The 19,572-nt window shown below is 55.6% G+C and overlaps 1 protein-coding gene across 2 annotated transcripts in view; it reads left to right on the plus strand.

The window, feature by feature from the left end:
• LMF1 (lipase maturation factor 1) overlaps positions 1 to 10,506 on the plus strand; it is a 137,576-nt gene extending 127,070 nt beyond the window's left edge. For both annotated transcript variants that reach the window (XM_018915784.3, XM_050979908.1), the window contains 2 exons: positions 3,293 to 3,405; positions 9,836 to 10,506. In XM_018915784.3, the coding sequence (XP_018771329.2) occupies positions 3,293 to 3,405; positions 9,836 to 10,010 (288 nt within the window). In that variant the 3' untranslated portion in view covers positions 10,011 to 10,506. The remainder of the gene's footprint in view (positions 1 to 3,292; positions 3,406 to 9,835) is intronic.
• Positions 10,507 to 19,572: the final 9,066 nt, after the last annotated feature.

A 19,572-nucleotide genomic window follows, 5' to 3' on the forward strand; every position in this document is an offset into this window, starting at 1 on the left:
TGGCTGGGGCCTGCCCTAGCAGAGCTGTGGGGTTCAGTTCTGTGCAGTGATTAAATTCTCCTGGACACAGGGAATGTGTTCAAGGTGAGAACACCGTGTCTGTTCCCTGGAAAGGTGTCAGAGTGGGGAGCTCAGGCAGTGCCAGCAGCTGCAGGGCAGTGCCAGGGCAGTGCCAGGGCAGTGCTGCTGCAGGGTGGGCAGTGCCAGCAGTGCCAGGGCAGTGCTGCTGCAGGGTGGGCAGTGGTGCCCAGCTCCTCAGGTGTGGCTGGGAGAAGGAGCAGAGCCCCTTCCCGAAGTGCCATGTGGGGTGAGACTGGCATGGGAAGGTGGGGGAAGTCTCTGCCTGAGCTCTGCACGAGGCTGGAACCCATCAGGAGTTCAGAGCTTAGCAAAAAGGTGCCCCAAGTTCTTTGTTAGTCCCCTCTGCTGTACCTGGAATGGGATTTTTGGAGGTTCTGGGTGCTGGTCCCGGCTGCAGGGACAGCTGAGGATGATCTGGCTGGAGAGCTGCCCCTCACATTCCCATGGATCTGCAGGGGTGTCCATGAACACAGACAGGCTTTGGCTTCAGGGCTGGGTTCCTGTGGGACCCCTCAGCCCTGCTGGGCTGCCCTGGGGTGTGTTCAGCTCCCTGAACAGATTTCTGTGCCAGAACAGAGTGAAAACTCAGCTCAGGTGTGCAAGGGAAGTGTGTGGGGGCTGCAGCTGCCCAGGAGTGCTGGGGCAGGGTGACACAGGGATGGGGCTCCCTGCAGTGGCCCTGCAGCCCCTGGCTCCCCTGTTAGCCCAGGATGGATGCAGGACAGGCTCTGTGTGGCCCCAGGGAGGGCAGGAGCAGCTGAGGGAGTCGTGGTGCCTGTCTGGGATGATGGAGATGATGGAGATGGAGCAGCCCAAGGATCCATCCCTGTGCAGGATCACTCCTCCAGTGCTCACTGAAGATCCAGCCCCTAAAGCTGAGCCCAGCCCAGGCCAGCCCACCTCCCAGCAGTGTGTGCCTCTCTCCTGGATTCTTTTTTCTCCTGTAATCAATGCCCTGGGTGGGTCAGGCTCTGTGTGCACTCAGATCCCTCCGTGCTGACCATGCAGATCCAGCTGGATCCACGGACAGAGGAGCCCCTCGGGGTGACTCTTCCCTGGGGGCAGCCCGGATCTCCTGGACTCTTTTCCCCCTTTTCCCCCCTTTTTTTCCCCCTTTTTTTCCCCCCTTTTTTTTCTTTCCCCCTTATTTCCCCCTTTGGGTCGCCAGCCCTTTTTCCCCCGTTTTTTCCCCCCTTCCCCCCTTTTTTTTCCCCCTTTTTCCCCCCCCTTTTTTTTCCCCCTTTCCCCCCCTTTTTTTTTCCCCCTTTCCCCCTTTTTTTTCCCCCTTTCCTCCCCCCTTTTGTATTCCTTCCCCCTTTTCCCCCTTTTTTTCCCCTTTTCCCCCTTTTCCTGGACTCTTTTCCCCCTTTTCCAGGGTGTCACTGTGCAGGGTAATGAGTTAAGCAGGGTCGTTAGCACAGCCCGGGCGGGGGGCGGGGGCTGCACCGCCTGGAAATTTCTCACCGCAGACTTCACTGGGGCCAGACATGCTGTAAATTTTACAAGAAAAACACTTTACAGACCAGAAGTCCAACTCTGGTGAGCACAGAGCTGCTAATTAACAATTTGGAGACCACGGGAGCCGATCCCACCTTCCTGGAGCCTCCTGGCTCTCAGTCGGGCTCACCAGCTTTGGGGCCTCCTGGAGCTCCAGCTGGGGATCTCTGGTGGTTCCTGTTCCATCCTCCTGCTGCTTCCCAGCTCGCACACAGGAGCTCCCAAACCTCCCAGGCTCTGCTGGAAATGGTGTTTAACATCATCCAGAGCACCGGGACGACCAGGGACACTCAGGATGCTGGAGGTGTCACTCGTGGTGTCTGATCCCTGCACTGGCACCTTTTGGGAGCTCCTCTGTCCCAGCCAGGGATTCCCAGGGTGGCACCACCTTCCCAAGTGCCAGCCTGAGCCCCTCCAGCATCCCAGAGCTGTTGGGGGACACGGAGACTGGCAGAGAGTGACCCATGGGGACACAGCCAGGCCTCGGGCAGGGATGGGGACAGTGCCAGCTCTCCCTGGGACCTGGGTGAGGTTGGTGTGGCACGTCCCCCTCCTGCTTCCAGGGCTCACCGCGTCTCCTGTCGTGTCAGGACCACGGTGGCCTCAGTGCCCTCTGTCCCCTGTCCCTCCCTGGGAGCCCAGGAGGTGGCACTGGGGCTGAGGGAGGGAGCATCCCTGTCCCCATCATCCCTCCCTGACGGATGGGAGCAGATGGAAGGAGCAGGACGGAAGCAGGAGGGGGAGAGCCATCATTGTGAGAAGGTTTTCTGGCTGAAGTTTCTGTGGTTTTCCTCTCCATCGTGATGAGCTGGGGTCAGAACCCTGCGAGGCAGAGCTGCCCCGATGGGCCTTGGTGTTTTCCATGGTTTCTCTCCCGTTTCCCCTGGCGACAGGAATAACAAAACAGGCCATGAGGGGAGCTGGGGCTGGGCTTTGCCTCCAGCCCTGCAGGTACAGTCCCGGCTTTCCCTTTCCCACAGTGTCCCCTACTGCCTGCACTCCAAAATCCACCCAGGAGCTCCTGCAAACTGCAGGAAATCTCTGCAACGCTCCTGGGGAGGCTGAGGAAGAGCAGGGAGCAGGATTCCTGCAGGGAGGGACATCACAGAACCAGGGAATGGCTCAGCTGGAAGGGATCCACCAGGATCACCCAGGCCAAATCCCTGCTTCCCCAGGGTGAGCTGAGTTCAGAGCAAACTCTGGCACTGTGCTGCTCCAGAAGGGGCTCTGGAGGAAGGAACTGGAAGGGGATGGATCACACAGCAGGAAATAGAGAGGAGACAGGAATTGGGAATGGAGAAGCCACTTTCTTCTGTTTTCCTTTGGATAACACAAGGGAACCAACCCAAACCCTTTTCCCAGGGGAAGGCAGTCTGGGTTAGAAGGGTGGATGGGTTCTCCGTAGAAAATGTGCTGTTATGGTTCCCCTGGGGGGTTTGCTGCCAAATCAATGGTTTAAATCAAATATTTGGGGGCAGAATAGGCAGATGAGATGGGACAATCCCAGGGAAGCTCTCCCTGCTCCCTGAGGGTGCCAGTCTCTGTCTGGACCTCAAGGATCCCATGGGCTGTGTGCTGAAACACTGGGAAATTCACCATTTTCCACCCAAATCCACCTAAATCCCTCCCCAAGGCCAGGAATCCTTAATCCCAGTAACCCTCCAGGAGAAGCCCAGCAGTTCCTAACGCTTCCATTTCTCCTTCCTTCCCCAAGACCTACGAGCAGAACGAATGGATCATCCACCTGGCTGGGAAGCTGCTGGCCCAGGAGGAGGGGACCTTGTCCCTGCTGGCCACAAACCCCTTTGCAGGCAGAGACCCTCCAAGGTGAGCCTGGAGTTATCCCAAGGGAGAACTTGATCCACCTTGTTCCCATCCCGGACGTGCACGGGAGGTTCCTGTTGGGGTTTGTGTTTGATGGGAGCCAGGTGGGATTTGGGGTGGGATTTAGGGTGGCTTTGATGGACACCAAAGGGCTGCCAGCACCTCAGTTCCCCCCTGGAGGGGCCACAGGGACCCTTGGGATGAGCCCATTCCCAGCAGATCCCTGAAGGGCTCGGTGCTGCTGCTCCTGGCCAGGAATGGTCCCTCCTGCTGGGGTTCCTGCCCTCAGCTCTGGGGCTTTTGCCACGTTCTCCTCGTGAGCTCAGGTCAAACCCCACCATCCCATGGACCTCCTGAGGTGTTTCAAAGGCAAAGCAGCCCTGCAGGAATGACTGAGTCTGTGGACACACATTTTGGAATTGTTTGTGTTTTCAAGGAAGAGACAAAGCCAACATCAGCCAGGGGAAGGCACAGAGGAAAACTCCGAGGTTTTACACAAAAGGAATTTTGTCCCAAAAGCGTCTGTTTTCTTGATGGAGTTATTTTTAGCTGAGAAAACATTTTTTGGGGCATTTTGGATCAGCTCAAGCCATGTTATGCTGCTGCTAATGTTTTCCATTTGGGGCTCTGAGGATGCGCTGCAAGCAGGGATGCAGGTCCAGGGCTCTCTGTGCAGTGAAATTCCCCTCGGATCCCGCTGATGTTTTCCAGCTTTAGGGCACTGCATCCCCCCCAAGCCTCTGAGGACAGAGACTCCTTCTCCAGCTGAGGCACAGAAAGTTTCCCACTTTTACCAAAATGGTTCCTCTGAGGTGCTTTGTAAACCCCAAGATGGTAAAAATCCCAAAATCCTGGAATGGTTTGGGTTGGGAAGGAGCTTAAAGCTCATCCAGTTCCAACCCCAGCATCTTCCACTGTCCCAGGCTGCTCCCAGCCCTGTCCAGGCTGGCCTTGGGCACTGCCAGGGATCCAGGGGCAGCCACAGCTTCTCTGGGCACCTGTGCCAGGGCCTGCCCACCCTGCCAGGGAGGAATTCCTTCCCCAAATCCCATAACCCTGCCCTCCATGGCCTGGTGCCCTCGGCAGGGGATGGAACTGGGTGATTTTTAACCTCCCTTCCATCCCAAACCATCCCTGACCCTGTAATTCCCTAATCCTGGACTTATATCCAGATGGAGGGGAAATTTTGCTGCCCAGCCTTAGGGATCCCTTCATTCCCACCACAGTAGCTGGGTGGAAAAAACTCCTAATTTTCCTACCCTCATTCCCCCCCTCCCTCCCCTCCAAAGGGAATTTTGAGACTTAATTATTTTCATTCCCTGCTAGACTAAATAATTAGGGGAAGGGGCTGTTTTCCATAAGAACCTTGCACTCCATCCTCCACGGAGTTTGTCCTGTTAATGGAAACTCTACACCTCCAATAGCCAAGGGACTTTCAGAATGAGTTAATGCCTTCGAAATGAAATTTCGGAGACCAAAGTTGGGAGGGTTCTTTACAACTCAAGGAATTATAGTATTTTTTCAAGTGTGATAAACTTCAAATGAGAAACAGGTGACTGATTAAAAATGAGGGCATTGTTGAGGGCCTGGCTGAGTGGGAAGCTTGGACCTCGAGGCTGGTGATGTTTGGGGAATGTGGATTTCCCAAATATTCCAGGGCAGTGGATAGTTCATAAAAGCCCAGCCCTCGTAAATCTGAACAGGAGGGCTTGGGCTGAGAAATTAAGAAGTGTTGAACACACCATGGGAAAGGCTGCAACAATCAAAGGAAACAAAAATCAGATTTAGCCCACAGGAGGGGGGAAAAAACCCCAGGTTTTTGGGTCTGTTTGGTGTCTCTGGTATTAAATCATGGTCACTCCAGGATTTTTATTCCAATTAAAGCAGCACTTTGTTGGAAAAGCCCCACCATGGGTGTGAAGAGCTGGGTTTGTGGTGGTGGTGTTTGTGAGGAGCTGGTGCTTCCCTTGGGATGCTTTGGAGCACAGGGGAATGGGGCATTTGGGATCCTTTTTAATGGGATTTTATTTTATTTCCCTTTTAAAAGTGACTGATACCTGGGCTGGGGTCTGTGGAGCCAGCCCAAGCCATGGGAAGAGCTTGGTCATATTTGTAGAAGCCAGTTTGGGGTTTGGAGCAGTGACAGGGACAGAGGTGGCTCTGGAGCAGTGCTGGGAGTGGGAATTCCTGGAAAATCCAGGCCTGGCTGGGATTAGGTGGAGAAGAATCTCTCAGCTATTACCAGAATTGAATTCCACAGCCCTGCAGGGAAGTTTAAGGGGTTTTCTTTGGGGAAAAAACACCCTCAGTATTTCAGGGAAGGCAGAGCTCATCCCAGGCTGGCAGGATTTCCCCCCAGGCTGGGAAATCTGGTGGCCATGGGATCTCTCTTCCTTGGCAGGGGGAATTCCAGCCTTGGATCCACCTGGAGCCAGTTGGGTTTTTTCTCCCCCCCACAGTTTGCTCTGCCCTTGGTGTCGTCCCACCCTTCCCACCCCATCCAGGGAGGGAAAACCCCACTGTGCCACTTCCCAAGGGGATTCTGAGGATCAGCTGCCCTTGGGATGCTCCAGCTCTGTGGGACCAGACCTTGCAGGAGCCTCAGAATCAGCAGCACTAAAAACCAACCCCAAAACTGCCCCGATTCCCTCAATTTAGGCCAAGATCCATTAATTCATCCTCCCTCCCTCCCTCCCTCCCTCCCTCCCTCCCTCCCTCCAGGAGGGCAAGAGCAGCGATGCTGGAGCAATGTTACCTCCATGAATTTGGGCTTCCCAGCCCCTGATTTACACCCCAAAAAGACACCCCATGTTTTGCTTTCTTCCTCTCCCTCTCCCACCCCTCCTTGCCTTGGCAGGCCATTAATTCTAACAGAAACCACCACTGGGCTGGGTTTTCTTTCTCCCTGGAACCCCTCAGCTGTTGCAGGGAGACAGCTGCACCCTCTGGAACTAATTACAGCTGTCTGGGAGATTTAGGCCCCCATCCCAAGCAGTCCAATATTGCTGCTAATTTTTACCATTTGGGCACATCCCCCTGGGGCTGGCAGGAGGGGCTGGAACACCAGCGGCTCCCGAGGGCGCCGCGGGGCAGCTGCTGCCGGGCATCTGCTGAGGGCAGAGCCTTGCTCTGAAAAGTCCTGCTGATTATTTTTAGCTTTTCTGGCCTCTCCCCGAGGCCAGGGGCTGTTGGGGATGCCCTGAAGGGTGGTGGCAGAAGGGTTCTTGGGGAGGCTCAGTCCTCGCTCCTCTGTCAGTGCCGTCGCTCTCCTGGCACCGCTCTTGGAGCAGGAGTTGTCCCAAGGACCCTTTTGTCCCCTTTTCCTCACAGCAGAGAGGGTTTTCCATCTCCTGGGAGAGTCTTGGAATGCCATCCAATCCCAGCCTTGCCATGGGCAGGGACATCCTCCACCAGACCCCATCCAAGCTGGCCTTGGACACTTCCAGGCTGGAGCAGCCACAGCTTCTCTGGGAACCTGTGCCAGGGCCTGCCCACCCTCCCAGGGAGGAATTCCTTCCCAATATCCCATCAAATCCTTCCGTTTAAAACCATTTTTTAATGGGAGCTGGTGCCAGGGATCCAGGAGGAGCTGCCAGCTTGTGTTTGCTCAGTAAATCCCAAAGTCCTTCTCATCCTTCCCTGAGTACCTGGGACATCCTGGTGAGGTCAGGCGGCTCCATCCTGACCTTCCAGGAGCTGTTGCTGCTTCTCCAGAGCAGGAATTAGGGAATCTCCTGCAGGCTCAGTCTCCAAGATCTGTGGATCCCTTCCAGCTGCCAGGAGATCTTTGTGGAAGCCCCAAAACTGCACAAACTCTGGGAGCCCTGGAGGGATGGGAGTTTGTAGCACCTTCCCTCCCTGAATCCCGGGAAGAGGGAGCAGGACCAGCCCTGGAGGAGCTGGAAAACTCCACAATTCCAGGACTGAGGCACCCAGGCAGGTTATAAACACTGGCAGAGCTTGTAAACTCTGTGAGCCCTGAAATGAGGGGCTCCAGTGGGTATTAAACACTGCAGCTTTTACATCCTGAGCCTGCCAAGGAAATATTCCCTCCTGGGCTCCAGCTTTTCCACCTTTCTCACATTTATTTTGGGAATACATGGAGATGGGTGCAGCTTGGGAAGTGCTCTGCAGCCTCTTAGTGAAGGAGAAACCCCCAAGCATCAGAGTGGCAGGTGGAGGATGCTGGGAGCAGCAGACTGCCATAAAATCAGCATTTTTGGGAGGTGGATCTGGGATTGGAGGGCAAGATGTTTTGGGAATTCCAGAAGGCAATCAGGCAGCAGTTGGAAATCTGCAATCATCCTGGAGTGGCTCCCTGGCCCCCCAGGGATGAGGCTGTTCAGTACCCCTCAGTTATTAGCAGGAATTTTGTGCTCCTGCAAAGGAAACCCTGTGGGAATGACCCTCCAGCCCCTGCTTGGCTTTTCCCAGCCTCAGAAAGCAGGGAGGAGAGGGAGAGCAGGAATGGGCCAGGCTGGAAGGCAGGCAGCAGCTGCAGGGCAGAGTTTGTGGGGGTGAGATGCAGGTTTGTGCTCCCCACATTCCACTCAGGGCCCCTTTTCCCATTTATCTTCCTTCATCCTCACAGTCATTGAGTCATGGAATGGTTTGGGATGGAAGGGACCTCAAAGCCCACCCAGTGCCACCCCTGCCATGGCAGGGACACTTCCACTGTCCCAGGTGCTCCCAGCCCTGTCCAGCCTGGCCTGGGGCACTGCCAGGACCCAGGGGCAGCCCCAGCTGCTCTGGAGAACATGATGGGAGTGATGGACACAGAATCCCAGGATCACTGAGGCTGGGAAAGGCCTTTAAGTGCAGCAAGTCCCAGCTGTGCCCCATGCCCACCTTGTCCCCAGCCCAGAGCTCTGAGTGCCACCCCCAGCAATTCCTTGGACACCTCCAGGGATGGGCACTCCAAACCTCCCTGGGCATCCCATATTCCCACGGTTTTGTAGGAGAATCCTTCCTGTGCTGCTCTCCTGGGTCCCAGCAGGACTGGAGCAGAGCTGTTGGGTTGTGCTGGCAGCCCCCCTCAGCCTGGCTGCAGCTCCCACCCTGCCCTCTCCCCACAGCCCATGGCAAATCCATCGGAGCCCTCCCTCCTTATTTCAGCAGCAGCAGGGACCTTCCCTGTGCTCCAGGGACCCCACAGCTGCCGTGCCCTGCTCAGTAGCAGGGTCTGTATTTTCCTGGTGGAGCAGAGCAGGTTTAAATGAGCACTGACACGACTTTGACAGTTTTATTTTGTGGGTGTTTTATGGGCTCGCCCGGCGATGCTCCCGGCGCGGGCGCCGCTCCGGCCCTTGTCAGCATGTCCTACATCAAGGGGGACAAACCCCCCGGATCCAGCGGCGTGGGCAGCTCCCAGAGTGTTTCCTGACACTGATGAATGTTTCTTTCTGCACCGCTTTCAAACCTCCTCTGCTGTCAGCTCCCGCAGCAGCCGGAAAACAGATGCGCAGAGAGCCGCGCTGAGGCGGCTGGGCAGGGGGTGCTGGGCAGGGGGTGCTGGGCAGGCAGACTCCCTGCTCCCAAATCTCCCGGGCAAAATCTCTCCAGGCTGGCTCTGAGAAAGGAAACAATCTTCTTATCCCTGCTTTTATTGTTACTCTTTCATATTTCACTGTGGAAGGGTGTGGGGAGTGCTCGGGGCAGGGCGTGGTGAAGCTCCTCTGCTCATGCGTCATTCCCAAGGCACAGCTGGGTTCCTGAATGGCATCATGAGGAGCTTGGGAGCTTCCCAAAGCATTCCCAAGGCATTCCCAGTGTCACTGCTGCTGGCTGTGGGCATCCCAAGGATGGATGGATGGATGGATGTTGGATGGATGGATGTTGGATGGATGGATGATGAGTGAATGATGGATGAATGAATGGATATGGGATGGATGGATGGATGGATGGATTATGAATAGATAGATGGATATTGGATGGATGGATGGATGAATGGATATGGGATGGAAGGATGGATGGATGTTGGATGAATGGATATGGGATGGAAGGATGGATGGATGTTGGATGAATGAATGGATATGGGATGGAAGGATGGATGGATTATGAATGGATAGATGGATATTGGATGGATGGGTGATGGATGGATGATGAATGAATGATGGATGAATGAATGGATATGGGATGGAAGGATGGATGGATGTTGGATGGATAGATGGATATTGGATGGATGGATGGATGGATGAATAGGTGATGGATGGATGATGAATGAATGATGGATGAATGAATGGATGGATGAATATAGGATGGATATGGGATGGAAGGATGGAGTACCAGGATATGGAGCCACCCTGAGCACCCTCAAGCTGATTTCTCCATCCAGAAAGGCTCCAAAACACCAATCCAAAGGAATGAAACCATGCTCCAAGCCTCTTCCCAGAAGTCCTGGCGAGCCCTGAGCTGCTGTCCTTGTCTCCCACAGGTGGATCCGGGGGGAGCACTTCAGGTACAAGTTCAGCCAGCCCGGGGGGAAGCACGCCCGCCAGGGGAAGTGGTGGATCCGGAAAAGGATCGGCCCCTACTTCCCCCCCGTCAGCCTGCAGGGCCTGAGGAAGTTCTTTGAGGACAGGAATTGGCCTCATCCCCTGCAGGACTGAGGGGAAGGGATGGCCAGGACAAGAGGGACCAGCTGGGAAGATGGAGAACGGGCAGCTGCCTTCCAGACATCTCCTGCCTCTCTGGTTTTTATCCATCTCCTCGTTCACAGCTCTTTTCCAGAAGATTCTTCCAGAAGATTCCCAGCCAGCTTGCCCACTTCCTCTGTGAGCTGCTTTTTCTCCCCTCACTGGTTGATTTCCTTTGCCAGGCTGCTCCATTCAGGAATTCCTCTGGAACTGGGAAAGAGGCAAGCAGATAACCATGCCTGGTTTTGGGCGAGGTGTTGGTGTTGCCAGAAGCAGCTGAATGAGGGTTTGAAGCCAAAATGGGAAAACAAAGCAGGAGGGATCTCTGGGGTGGTGTGGGCTGAGGATGCAGGCACAGGAATGCCTCTCTCCGTGTCTTCCTGCACCTTTTTGACCAGATACAGCAAATGGACACCCTGGGAGCGTGTTCCTGGAAAGGAATTAAAGCCAACAATCCTTGAATAACCAGCAGGAGCTTCACTGGGTTTTTGTTTTTCCTGGAAGTGCTAAAATGGGAAAAGAAGGAGTCCCAGGCTCTGCCAGGGACAGGGCAGCTCCCGTGGGAATGGGGTGGCAGGTGAGCAATGAGGTGAGTCCTGGGACTGGTTTGTGTTTGGGGAGAAGCCAGAATTTGGTGTGGTGTCCGGGTGTCTGTCCCCATCCTGGGGATGCAGGGCTGTGAGAGGAGGATTCTCCAGTTCTCCCTTCCCTCCTCCCCTGGTTTCCAGGGTGCCTTTGCTCAGGGCTCCCTCATGGTTTCAGTGGATTTTCCTTCCAGGCTGCTCCTTCTCCAGCAGGTGCAGCCCTGGATGGGAGAGGGGTGACAGGAGAGGGGTGACAGGTGACACCCCTGGGCACCCCCATGGACTGGGCACCCAACAGCCCTGGCCTCCCCCTCCCCAATTTAATGAATTTCTTTTGCTTTCCAACCTCTGGGTCGGGGATAATGGATCCCAGACCAGCATTCCCATTCCTGTTTGCTGCTTGTTAAGCTTTTTTTCCCCTTTTTTTTAATTCAATGCAAGCTCCCCTCTCTGGTCAGGAGCAGTGCCTGGGAGATAAAACCCATCCAGAGGGGCAGGAGGGGATTCCATTGGAAATGTGTCCCTGGGACAAGAATTTAGAGAAGAAAAGGAGCAGTTATTCCAAGGTGGGAGGAAATCAGAACCACGTTGAGTTACCTGCTCACTGGGAAGGGTTTTGTGGAGAGGATTCTTACCTGGGGCTCAGCACTGGAAGGAAATTGCTGCAGCAGCACCAGGAATCCTTGGGGAGGAAAATTCCATCTGGGAGCTGCTCCTGCCAGCTCTGATGTCCCTGAGGTCCCACCAGCCTCTGCAGGAGTTCTGGAGGGCAGGGTTTGGGCTGAGCCCCTGGCGTGGTGCCCTTCTCTGGGCTGTGTTTTCCTGGCTCATCCCACTCCCTCCTCCTGGTTCTCTGTCAGGTCCAAGGCAGTTCCAGAGCTGAGACAGGCAGGACACGGCCAGCTGGTCACCCCGTGTCCATCCTGAGCAGCTCCAGCTCCACCTTGGCTGGAGACACCTCAAGGCCATTCCTGGATCACAAATAATCCTTTTTTTTTTTTTTTAATTTTCTTTTCCTATCTGTAAGTTATTGACCCTTGGGGTACCCCAGGTATTTACACTTGGTGTAACTGAGGCTGAGGTGGCTTTTTCCCCTTTTTTCCCAAGATTCCAGCCTTTGGAAGCACGAGGTCCCCTCACAAGCCCAGCTGGGTTTGCATTTCTGCCACCAGCTGTGGCAAGGTCAGATCCAGCTCATCCCAGCTGATCTCCCCCAGAAAAGAAGGAATTCTCCCAGGTTTTTGGGGTTTTTTTAATCCCACATCTAGGTCTGTTCCTGGGGAGAGCAGGAAGGGAATGTGAATGGACAGAGGGGTTTTAGCTGATCCCTTGGACGTAGGGAATGAGGAAATGATTTGTGCTTGCAGAATCTGGGAAGAGCCAGCAGGAAGGGATGATCCCATGGGAAAGGGCTGGGGCTGTGGGAGGCTGGATGGGGCCATGCAGACATTCCAGAGGGGCTGGAAAGGACTGGAATCTCATCCCAGCCCTGCCATGGCAGGGACACCTCCCACTGTCCCAGGTGCTCCCAGCCCTGTCCAGCCTGGCCTTGGGCACTGCCAGGGATCCAGGGGATCCAGGGATCCAGGGGCAGCCCCAGCTGCTCTGGGCACTGTGCCAGGGCCTCCCTGGATCCAGCCAGGTTCCATTTTCAAACATTCCTCCAAAAACATGGATTTGCTTTGTGTTTTGGGAATGTGGCCCCTGTGGAGGGGTCAGTGGTGAGGAGCTGCTGGAGATGAGTTTGTGTCCATGCAGGAATGCCCAGGAATTACCCCCAGAGAATTCCTTATTCCTGCATCTTTTATCAATCAGAGGCATTGATTTTAAAGCAGCCACACTCCAGGCTGGGAATTCCCATGGGAAATCCCTGCAGCCATATCCATTCCCTGCTCCCAGCTGCTTGGAAAAGCTGGCTTTGCTTTAACACAAATGAAAGGGAAAAGCTTTTTTTTTCTTTCCTTCCTGGTAGATTGAGTTTGGCCAAACAATTCCGTGTGAACTGCTGGGCAGGAGGCACAAACCTGTAGGCAAAATTATCCAGCTGCTCCAAGTTTAGAGCAGCATGGGATGGATTTCAGGATCGTATATTAGTTTCCATTTAATCTGATTATTCCAGGCTGGAGTTCCTGGAGGGTCTTCAGGTTATTGTCAGTCAAAAGAATCTTTAAAAGCTTCCATTTGCACTCGGCTTTTCCCATTCCAAGTCTATTTTCATTATGGATCCGTTTTGATTTTAATGAAAAAATGATTCTCCCAACTCCCTGCTTTTTTCCCTCCCTCCCACTTGGGGTTAAAATTGAAGCCACAACGGGGTCTTGCCACTCAAAATCCCATTTTCCAGCTTTCCTCGGGGTGTTGCTTGGTTGAAGGAGCTTGGCCAGACAACAAAGGGCAGATGATTTGGGAAGGCACCTTCAGTGCTCTGCCTGGGGCCAGCCCTGCAGTGCCTCCAGTCCCGGGGGATTCCAGCTCCAGAGCCTGCAGGGAAATGCAGGATTCCTTGCTGCTAAAGCCCCTTGCTGTGCTGGCACTGCAGGGGCTCATTCCTGGCACCTCCTCGCAGCTGCGGCCCCGGGATCAGCATCCCCTGGGATTGGGAATCCCACAGTTGGTGCTGGGTGGGGGGACAGCCCTGCCAGGTCTGCCTGGAGTGGCAGCTTTGTGGCACTGGGGTGGCTTTGGGCTGGCACCTCCCTGGGGTGTCCCTGGCACCTCCCTGGGGTGTCCATCCCACCTCTCCCCAGGACAAAAGCCAACGGAGAGGCATCCAGAATGAGCTCCCGAATGCAAACTCGGGATTTGCAGAGGATTGACAGGGATGTGCCTGGCTGAGCCCTCCGGGTGCCACCCGGGCAGGAACTCTGTGGGGACATCCATGGCCTGGCTCCTCGTCACAGCCCCAAATCCTCAGCTTGGGCACATTCTCCAGGCAGGCAGGTGAGGAGGACAAAGCTCTGGAATTGTCCCCGTGTGAGGGACAAACTCCTGTCCCATTTTCCCACAGATTTTGCCCCATTTTTCTACTGATTTTTCCCCATTCTTTCACAGATTTTTCCCCATTTTACCATTGATTTTTCCCCATTTTTCCACAGATTTTGCCCCATTTTTCTACGGATTTTTTCCCCATTTTCCCACAGATTTTGTCCCGTTTTTCCATGGATTTTGCCATGCCCATGCCCACATTTCCCCCTTCCCCAGCCCAGGCTGGACCCTGCTCCCTCTGCAGTAGCAGCTCGGGTAGGGTTGCACAGGGCTGAGCTTCCCCGGGTGCTGGGACAATCCCACTGCAATCACAGCACCTGCAAGTGGTTACTTAGAATAATAAATAACTGATAGATTATCAAATAAAGCCCTGGCTGGGGATGAGGTCATCCCTGCCCCGTGTCCTGCGTCTCCCAGGGTTTGGGAGCTGCTTTCCTGCTGCTCCTGGGCTAAATCCCTCTTGTATCAGGCAATAAAAAACTTGTCAGGATTAAAGAATCAATTAGGAATTAGCCAAAGGGGCAAAGCCTAACCCAAACAGGCTGATAAAATCCAGTGGGTGATTATGGGAATGGCTTTGGTTTCACTGGGCTTTGGAAAGGAATAATTGCTCCTTACATGGAACAGCCCAGACTGGGTGTTTTTCCAACTTTATGGAGGAGGAAATTCTGGTGTTCACTGACAAATGTGGGACACGCCATGGTTTAGGGCTGAAGGGGGTCCTGGATTTGAGAAGCATCATTCCCTGGTTGGAAAAACAATCTTGGGAGTCTTTTCAAGGCCAGCCCTGCCTTGGTCCCACCCTGCCCCTCCAAGTCAGGCCAGGCTGCCACAGCTGAGCTGTGTGACACACCTACGTGTCCCTGGTGCCCACCCTGGAGCTGTGGCTGGCTCCCTCCCACCCTCCCAAAGGATTTCTGTGCCTTTGTGGCCATTTCCAGCTGCTGCAGCTGTGCCCAGAGCTGCCATCTGCCCACCGGGAGCAGCTGTGGGCGCCTGGTACCCATGGGCTGTGATCCATCCATCCATCCATCCATCTGTCCATCTGTCCATCCATCCATCCATCCATCCATCCATCCATCCATCCATCCATCCATCCACCCGTCTGTCCATCCATCCACCCACCCATCCATCCATCTATCTGTCCATCTGTCTGTCCATCCATCCGTCCATCCACCTGCCCATCCATCCATCCATCCATCCATCCATCCATCCATCCATCCATCCATCCATCCATCCATCCATCCATCCATCCATCCATCCATCCATCCATCCATCCATCCCATCCATCCATCCCTCCCTCCCTCCCTCCCTCCATCCATCATCCATCCATCCATCCCCCTCCCCCCCCCCCTCCATCCATCCCATCCCACCATCCATCCATCCATCCATCCATCCATCCATCCATCCATCCATCCATCCACCCACCCACCCATCCATCCATCCACCCACCCATCCATCCATCCATCCATCCACCCATCCAGTGACACCCAGCAGGTGCTGACCCTGCCTCTGCTCTCCTGGCGCCCACAGCAGGGTGGGAATCAGGCAGGAGGAGCAGCAGGTGCCACCCCGACACCTGCAGGTGTCACAGGTGCCACCGCCAGCCTGTCACACGGGAGGTGACAGCCAGGGGGGCCCAGGGGACAGGGACGCTGCACATCCCGAGGGTTCCAGCCGTGGGATGCCCCGTTTTTCCTGTTTACTGCTGGTTCTGGGAAGGGAACAATAAATAATCCCGGGCACGGGCTGGCGCGGGGCCGAGCCGAACGGGCCAAGTGTCAGGGCAAAAGGCCAGCGAGGGAACACAATCACGAGATTAACACCTTGTGCGGCTCGGGGAGCCTCGAGAGGGAGAAGATTGCCCCGCTCGGGCTCTGGGGGCACGGCTGCCACATTCCCGAGTGCAGCGGCTCCGCTCCCTGCACCTGTGTCCTCAGCGGTTCCCATTCATCGCCGGGAGCCGGGGCTGCGCAGCTGCGGCAGCATTATTCCCCTGGCCGGATTTGCATATCAATGAGCCCCTGATTAATATTTAAAGAGCCAGCTGTCCGAGCCACCTAGGGAAGAAAAAAAGCTCTGTGCGGTTTTTATTGATTTCTTTTCTTTTTTTTTTTTTTTTCGGGGATAACACTCACTGCCCTTTATCGAGCGCGCTTCATTTTTTACCCCCTCTATTCTTTTAGTTGAAATTAAGGAGAAGAGGGGGGGAGGAAAAAAAGTCAGGGAAAAATTATGAAGGAGTTATCAGTGAAGGAGTTGTGCTGCTCTCAATGCTCCTCAGTCCCTTTGTGCGCGGGCGCAGCTGCAGGAGCAGGTTTGGAGGGGCAGGAGCGCCCATGGGAACTGGGGCTGGGAGCACTGGGAAACTGGGAAGGGATGGGCTGGGATGGATTCCCATCCTCGCTGCTCCCGGGGGATGCTGCTGCTGACCCGGGAGAAGCGCGACACAAACTCCTGGCTCGAGGGGGCTGATCAATGGGAATGCCATCCAAAAAAAGCAGGAATTGGGATTTTCCTTGCCTCCCCAGCGCTTTTCGTGGCCCGGAGGTTTTGTTTTCCAGCCTTAAAAGCTGTCATTTGAACTGACCGTTCTCCTGCCCCCTTTTTTCCTTTTTTTTCTTTTTTTCCCCGGAGCATTTGTCAATAATCCCCCGACAGCGGCAGCTTTGTTATCCCAACTAATTGGAGTCAAGTAGGGCTGCGAGAAAAGATCCTTCCCGCGCCAGCCCTGGGAAAAATGCGAAAGGATTTTAATTTTCAATAAAATATGCAGATAAGGAGAAATTACCGGTGGGGAAGGGGGCTGGGGAATGCTCAGATAATGGCGCTGCTCAGACAGCGCCGGCTCCGGGGGCTTAATGAGCGCGGCCGGCGGCTCCGCGGGATGGGGGGCACGGGGCTGCCCCACACCTGCACTTTTTAGGGTCCGAGGGGTATTTCAGGGGGCTGGGCAGGTGAGGGAGTTGTTTATCCGAGCTGCAGCTGGGGGCGGTTATTTCAGGTCACGCTCTGTTGTGTTTATGCACAATTGTGGGAAATGCGGGCGTCCCTTTGGGGATGGCATGGCATGGCATGGGATCGGATCGGATCGCTGGGGGATGCTGAGGCTCTCGTGGGAGCAGGGATGGACCTGGAGCCTCCCAGGCCGTGCCCCAGCCCGGTGCTGACAGCGGGATGTGGGTTGTGGCCGGGATGCTCCGCACGCCCTGCCCGTCCCTTTGCCCTCCTGCTGAAATAAAACCCCCTCGTCTCCCCGCCCGCTGGGATTGCCGGATTTGGTCGGGTTAGCCAAAAAATCCTCTCCTGGTGCTGAGTTTACCCCAAAAGCCCCTCCTGCGGCTCTGCTGGGGGCTGTGGAGGGCACGGGCAGTCCAGGATGCTGTTCCCAGGCGGGTTTTCCCCAGTGAGGCGATAAAACCTTTCCTGCCCAGGGGCTGTTGTCACCTCCTGGCCCGAGGGGATCCCCGCAGGAATTTGCCGCGGGCCAGGGCTGGGAAGCCGCTCCCGCCGTGTCCCGGCGCTGCTGGAAGGTGCCAGAGCCTCCAGAGGCTGCGGGCAGGGCCTTGGTGCTGTGTCCGTGCGGAACAGGTGAGCCCGCCATTCCCCAGGTGAACCCCACCATTCCCCAGGTGATTCCCCCCTTCCCCTAGATGTACTCCCCCCCTTTCCCAGGTGAGCCCCCCCTTTCCCAGCAGCGCTCTCAGGAGGATTTTGCACTCTGGGTTCCTCCCACCCCTGCCGTGTCCATCCCGCCGGGAGCAGACACGGGGCACACGCCCAGGAGGTGTCCCCAGGGCAGGACGGAGCCTTGGGGACCCTCTGTCCCCCCAGGACCCCCGTGGGGAGGGGACAGCTGAGCTGTCACCTGTTGGAGCTCAGAGGCCGCAGCTGCGCCCGGCGGCTTTGAAGGGCGGATTAGGGAGAGGAGAGGAGAGGAGATCCCTGCGCGCACTTGTGCTCCACCTGCCAGCGCCCTCCCCTCCTCTTCCTCCTCCTCTTCCTCTCCCGCAGCCTCGGCTGAGGTGGGATGATGCCCAGGTGATGGCCCAGAGCAGCTCCAGCCCTTGGCATGCCCGGGTCAGCCCTGCTGAGCTGCAGCCCTTTGATCCCAATCGGGTAAAACCGTAGGAAAAGAAACGGGGAAAGCCACGGGGAGGGAGAAAAAAAGGTAAAACTTACAGGGAAAAAAAACCCCAAAACCCAACAGTGTTTCATTTCTGCTCGAGGACAGAGCCTGGTGCCCACTGGGGGTTTTTCCCCACTCCACCTTCTCCCATCCTGCTCCCCACGCCTGCTGTGACCCTCCCAGGAGAGGAGCAGGTGGGTGCTGCTGTCCCTCTGTGGGCTCCTCTGCTGGGCCCTCCCTCCCATCCTCCGGGGCTGCTGGGACCCCAGACTGGGGACGAGCTGCCCTGGGGCAGAGGGTGGCTCCTGTTGGGTGACAGTGACACGCAGGGGTGGCCCTGTTGCCATCCCAGCTGGTGTTGGGGTGCTGCTCCCCATTCCCAGGATGGATGGGGACATGGCAGGGTCATTCCCTGCCCTGTGGGCTGCTGGATTTGCCCAAAGGTTGGACTTTATGACCTTTCCCAACCCTTTTCCAATGTTTTTTTTAATGATTCCCTGGTTGGGTGGTGACATCCTCTGAGCACCGTCCCCATCTCTGCTCCCACCCCAATGTGTTCCCTCAATCCCAAATGCCACAGGCTGATCCCGAGGTTTTCCAGCAGCAGCCAGGCTGTCCCCAGGCTGTCCCCAAGCTGTCCCCAGGCCGTCCCCAGCCCCTGAGCCCGGCAGGAGCAGCAGCAGGGCTCGGCCTGGGGGAGGGAAGGGTTTGGCTCTGGGAGTTGCTGGGATGAAATCAAAGCTCCCCCCCTGCCCTTTCTCACTCAGCCACTTTCCCTCTCTGCTCCTTTGGGGCCGTTCAAGACCAGGGTGAGACATTAATGTGATTTACAGCACCCCTGCAGTGGAAGGGCACAGACTCTGGGATTTTTATTTTTTTTTTCTCTTTTCCTCAGGTGAAAGAAACCCTGGAAGGTGAACTCCCCAGACAGTGCAGCAAGCACCCCGTCAATCCCTGATTTACAGGCTCAGATTTATGGCTCCAGAATTACTATTCCATTCGCAGATCTTTTTTTATTTTTTCTTTTTTTTTCCCCCTCCCTGGGCTGTTTTAGTGCTTGTGAAAGGTGAGGGCTTTGACAGCTCCTGGAAACAAAAGCCTTTAATGTCCCCCCATTGGGGCTCCCCCCGGGAAGAGCAGAGAGGCCACGAGGGCTTTTCCTCCCTGCTGCAGATTGGCTCACTCCAGGCCGGGCTTAACCAAACAGAGCACAGAGTTAAGCCAGGACTAATGAGCAAAGTCCTTTCCTGGTGCTGGGGAGCGCCCTGGGATCAGCCCTGGTGGCTGGAGCAGTGCTGGGGGTAAGCTGAGGGTGCTCATCACCCCCAGGATGTTTTCAGACCCTTCCCAAAAATTTTGGGAAGTCTCCAGCCTTTCTAGGAGAACACAGGAGACTCAGGTCTGCTCTGAGGTTGTTTTTAAGCCCCTCCCCACCTCCCCCCTGCAGTTCCACCAACATTTTGGGGGTCTAAACTAAGCTGGCAACAGCCTTTAAAACACAGCAGGCATGAAATGCCAGGGAGTAAAATCTATCCTCCTTAAAGCACGTGTGGCTTAGAGAGGCAGGGATTAAACCTCGCTGGAGCTTGGGAAATAATCCAGAGCCCTGCTGCTCTTCATTAAAGGACATTTCTGACCCAGCCTGGCTGATTCAGGAACGATTTAGCCCAGCAAAACCCGAGTGGGAAGGGACAGGAAACTGTAGGATTTGTTGCATTTTCTATTTCAGCGTTTTTTGGGGTCACTGTGCCAGCAGCTGTCTGGCCAAGCCCTGAGCCCTGCAGGGTTTGTGTGCATCCCAAAAAATGATGGGATGGAGCTGGGCTGGATGCTGAGG

This window comes from Serinus canaria, chromosome 14, assembly GCF_022539315.1.
Source record: "Serinus canaria isolate serCan28SL12 chromosome 14, serCan2020, whole genome shotgun sequence".
NCBI lineage: Eukaryota > Metazoa > Chordata > Aves > Passeriformes > Fringillidae > Serinus > Serinus canaria.